The following is a 4,697-nucleotide window of genomic DNA, read 5'->3' as shown; positions in this document are numbered from 1 at the left end:
CTCATGCATGTAGCAAATGTATGAAAAAATGCAAAAAATGAATGACTCTAGAGCCACTTTTGGTGATATTAAATGTGTACATCATTCATTTATTTTGTTATAACAATAAAATAATATACAGGGCTGTCACCTGAGTGAAGCCCTTCCAAAAATTTGTAGACTTCAAATTTCACTTGATTTTTCACCATCCCCATTCTACATTCAAGCTTTAAATAGCAGTTAAACTATGTGAGGCTATTGTGGGTTGCCCCCAGTTGCTATGTTAATATTACATTATCATAACAACTAGGGGCAACCCACAATAGCTTCACATAGTTTAACTGGTATTTAAAGGATTGAACAGATGGAAGGGGTTAGATCTCGAGTTCGTAATCTTCTTCTACAATTTTTGGAAGGGTTTCACTTAGGTGACAACCCTGCATACATGTATATCTTTAAATAATAAATGTAAATAATATTGAAATAGATCATAATAAATAAATAATGTACACATGATATTATTATTCTAAACAGTAAAAAGGTACAGGTAGGGATCACGAGAAAGTTTTTAAGTGATTCTGATCAAAATTGGATTTTTCTATAATTTTTAAAGTTGCTCAAAAATCGGACCAAAGTCCCTGTACTATAGTACAGGGTCATTGCCTCATTGGCCAAATTTCATCAAAAATGACAAAGTGAGAATTCTCAACTTTTATATTTTTTTTCTGATGCATATACATGTACTTATGTTGCATAGAAAGTTTGAGGTGATTCCAATCAAAATTGAATTTTTTACGGATTTTTTAATTTGCTCAAAAATTGGGCAAAAAGTCCCTGTACTATAGTACAGGGTCGTTGGCTGAATTTCGTCAAAATGAAAAGGAGAGAATTCTCCATTTTCTTAATTTTTCCTAATACACATACATGTTCTTATGTTGCATAGACACTTTCAGCTGATTCCAATCAAAATTATTGTTTTTATGAATTTTTAAAGTTTCTCAAAAATTCGAATGCTAATTCACATACATAATAAGGCTTACAGTGAGCTTTTTATTTATACATAAAATTATTTTTTAATTTATACTCTGTTCTATCATAGTGACTGAGTGGATCCCACAGTACTAGTAGGAATGGGAACATTCAATGAGTACTACAGTAAGTGTCTCTTGTCATATTCTAATAGCAACCACCACAAGTAGTACACACATACACACTAACAGCAGGAACACACTAACAGTACAATAGAGAATATGAGTACTTGGTATTAGTACTACTAGAGTACTGTAGTGAGGGAATTCATGGGAATATTATCAAATTAAGATGAGCAATGGGGCAGATGTGGGTACATAGTATGTTCCAAGCATACAACTCAACTTCATATCATGTATAGAGAGAGGGGGAGGGAGGGAGGGAGAGAGAACAAGACTTACTTTAGTCTGTATATCAAACATCTTGCTGGTATCATTTGAATTGTTGGGCTTCCTTAATTCAGACCATAAAGTGGAGTTTAGGTTGTTACTAACCTGAAGTAAAAGAGAAGAAGTAAAAGAGAGAGAGAAAGAGTGAGAGAATTTGAATTAACAGAATAAATGAAGAGACAAAGAAAGACAATATGTCAGAGAGAGAATGAGGTGGTAATTATAAAAGACAAAAGATGAATAATGTACGCCTTACTCATAACTAATAATGCTGAATATGATACTGTCTTACCAGGTTAGTGTAAGTAAAAGTGAAGAGGACACTTGAACACAAAAGAATGACAATTGAGACAAGAATTGCAATAACAGTATACTAGAGAAAAAAATAAACATAAATAATATTATTACGTGACATAATGTCCCATGCATAACAAACAAAAATAAACAACAATCTATTATAAACTGACTATTACTAATCTTTTTGAGCTATCGTTACGAACACTTAAGCATCCATAGATCCCTAATGGTACTGTCACTATAGCAACTGACACAAAGACTATCCCTGGTACAAGAGCATACGGGCCACCTTCTCCTAGTGAGCTGCTCGGCTCCACTGAGGCTAGTATCAGGAGGATACCAGAAGCTGCTGTTGCAATAAATGTTACCTTTTAAAATAGGTAGGTACAATAATGATTAGCCTACTGTGGGTTACTTACAACACATGATAGGCTTATGAAGCAGTGAAGTAGGTTAGAGCAAAAGGAAAACATGTCTTTTCTTTCCTTCTTGCCACAAACAAGTGGAGAAGAGCTGTTTTATGTGCCGACTGCTCAGTTTTATTCTTGGCACAGTTGTGTTCGAGTTGTGTTGGTCACGAAAATCCTGTGTTAAAAGGGTTAAAATAGCTCAATAAACCACGCCTACATTCCGTGCAAATTAAAATACCAATCTGCGGTTCTTTTAGCTGCAAGCATAGCAAGTTGAGATTTGTTGCTTGTTTTACAGTAAAAACAGGAGGTGAAACATGCAGAGTTTGGTCTTATTTGCCTCAGTACTGGTATGAATATAATAATAATAATTATTATTATTATTATGATTTGAACAGGTTGCTGTGTTTGGTATTACTTTTGCCCAAAACAACAACTACACAGAGGAATATAACTGGAATGGCACACTAAGTGTTCCTGTAGATGGAAGACAGGCCATTGAAAGTAATCATATGGTTTATTATAACACCAGGCCACTAAGACCACCAAAACCCAGACTAGACCCAGCCTTTTTGCTTGCTTTAATCATATGCTTTAATTTTATGAATGCATGTTGTGTGAGCTGGTTTGTAATAATGCATTGTGTAGGTGGTAAAATTTATGTTCAGCTGCCAAATGGTTCCACTCCAATTGATATTAGAGTACGTGAGAATGTTAGTGTGACACTGGATTGTGGCCATTTGGTAACGCCAAGTCTTGAAAGACGCAATTTGAATGCAATATGGAAGTTGAGAAGAAGGAACTTTGATGGTGATCTGGAATCTGATGCTAATCCTCTCACTTTCATACCAGGGACCCCTAGGTATAGTGCAATATTTTAATTGCATCTATATATATCTATAATTCCTGCATGTAGTAATGGGATTGAAATCTTTGGAAATAATGGTGTGTTGCTACGTGTTGCTAATCCAACACTAGCTTCAAGAATTGAACGATCAAGTGTTGGAGAATTCATTTGTGAATACAATGATCACAATATTTATAAAGCTGATATTAATATCATAGGTATATAATTAGATCTATTTCAGGTGTAGTAGATTTTAATTATTTTTCAGGCTTCCCAGCAAAGATCAATCGTGCTGGAATGTTTCCTTCAAATTCAATTAGAATCGGAACCAATATTTGCATTGACCCACAATCACCAGTATTTGAGGTCAGAGTGGTATGTGCTCAGATTGGAAGCATTAATCCTGAGCCAGTATCATCTTACACATTTAATAATCAACCCATAAATCATGCTTATTTTTTCATAAGCCAATTTATGAATGAGACTGGATTAAACAATATGATACATATCTACCCTGGACTACTACAAGAGAACAATATGCAAGGTTCATTAAACTGTGTCCTTCAAAATCGTTTTGGAAATGATTCTGAAACAACAAAGATACTGTCTAGTAAGTTTTGCTTTTTTACCCTGCATGCAATAATTTTGATGAAACTGTAACTTCAATTTCTAGGTCCTCCACTAAATGGGACAATGACTGTTCATAAAGGTGATGGTACTATTGTTTCTTCTTGCCGACGCAGTGATAATGATCTATTTGCTTCTTGTGGTGACCCTGCACCAGGCAGTACTGTTGCATGGTATGTCAATAGTATACTTCAAAGTGGTAATACAGGGTTTAGACAGAGAGCTACTATCACCGGTAACTACACTTGTGTCATAACTAATGCCTGTGAATCTATCACTAACACTATTTTCATCGATGGTGAGTTTTGGAGCACCAATGCAACAATATACTTTATTGTGACACATACAGCAACTTGAAAATTTGTAAAAAAATCTAAGTTTGATCGGAATCAGCTCAAACTTTTTACACAGCATGAGAACATGTATGTATCAAAAAATTTAAAATTGTGGAATTCTCTACTATTGGTTTTTGACAAAATTTGGCCAACAACCATGTACAGGGCAATTTTGAGCAACTTTAAAATTTTTACAAAATTCAAATTTGATTGAAATGAGCTAAAAAATTTTACACAACATAACAACATGTATTTATATACATGTTCTTATATGTGTAAAAAAATTGTTAAAGAATTATTAAAATTGAAGAATTTTCTTTTTGTCATTTTTGCCCAAAGTCCCTATACCAGAGCCTTTGACAAGATTTATGAGCAACTTTAAAATGTACTTAATGTATTGATTTGCACAATTTAAACTATCATAAATGCTAATTCTCTCATGTCTATTAATTATATTTTACAGGGCCTCCTACTATATGGTCTTCTTCTGGTATTGTTCCTAATCCTGGTAGTACCCCAGTCTCTGTGGGCAAGAGGACTTGTATCTCAAGAATCGGTGAGGGCTCTTCAGTCAATCTTGTCTGCATGCTAGAATTCATCAATGTGCCGGAGTCTAATACTTCCCGCTTTTGGTACACTCCTGAAGGAGCCTATGTAAATGGTACTTATGTTGTGGCCAGGTCTATTGGAGACTATACTTGCACTGCTAGTAATATGTGTGGAAGTAGTCAGGCAACAACTGAAGTTCTTGGTAAGGAAATAAAGACAATAATATTGGTAATAC

At 34.5% G+C, this 4,697-nt stretch overlaps 2 protein-coding genes across 2 annotated transcripts; one reads left to right on the top strand and one right to left on the bottom strand.

Moving 5' to 3' along the window:
* Nucleotides 1-1,155: 1,155 nt before the first annotated feature.
* On the bottom strand, nucleotides 1,156-2,280 carry LOC109589183 (uncharacterized). The gene is made up of 5 exons (XM_020005307.1): nucleotides 2,114-2,280; nucleotides 1,865-2,062; nucleotides 1,690-1,770; nucleotides 1,401-1,502; nucleotides 1,156-1,209 (listed from the first exon to the last, which is right to left on the bottom strand). Exons 1-5 carry the CDS (start codon nucleotides 2,165-2,167, stop codon nucleotides 1,156-1,158), a joined length of 489 nt encoding a protein of 162 aa, XP_019860866.1. The 5' UTR covers nucleotides 2,168-2,280.
* A 116-nt stretch (nucleotides 2,281-2,396) lies between these two features.
* LOC109589181 (uncharacterized) lies at nucleotides 2,397-4,664 on the top strand (the record flags this gene model as incomplete). Its single annotated transcript, XM_020005306.1, has 7 exons — nucleotides 2,397-2,454; nucleotides 2,503-2,608; nucleotides 2,753-2,966; nucleotides 3,021-3,169; nucleotides 3,220-3,561; nucleotides 3,625-3,876; nucleotides 4,377-4,664. Coding segments are annotated over exons 1-7 (1,384 nt in total), but the record flags the coding sequence as incomplete, so codon positions are not given.
* Between the last annotated feature and the right edge of the window lie 33 nt (nucleotides 4,665-4,697).

This window comes from Amphimedon queenslandica, unplaced genomic scaffold, assembly GCF_000090795.2.
Source record: "Amphimedon queenslandica unplaced genomic scaffold, v1.1 AMPQUscaffold_11566, whole genome shotgun sequence".
NCBI lineage: Eukaryota > Metazoa > Porifera > Demospongiae > Haplosclerida > Niphatidae > Amphimedon > Amphimedon queenslandica.
This window is presented reverse-complemented; position numbering and strand designations above follow the sequence as displayed.

Bases quoted from the DNA above. Each gene is read 5' to 3' on its own strand.
- LOC109589183 (XM_020005307.1), bottom strand. From the start codon at position 2,167: ATGTTTTCCTTTTGCTCTAACCTACTTCACTGCTTCATAAGCCTATCA. The intron at 1,503-1,689 runs GTAAGACAGTAT...CTTTTACTTCAG, and splicing joins CTTTTACTTACACTAACCTG to GTTAGTAACAACCTAAACTC. The intron at 1,210-1,400 runs GTTCTCTCTCCC...TTGTACTGTTAG, and splicing joins TACAGACTAAAGTAAGTCTT to TGTGTTCCTGCTGTTAGTGT.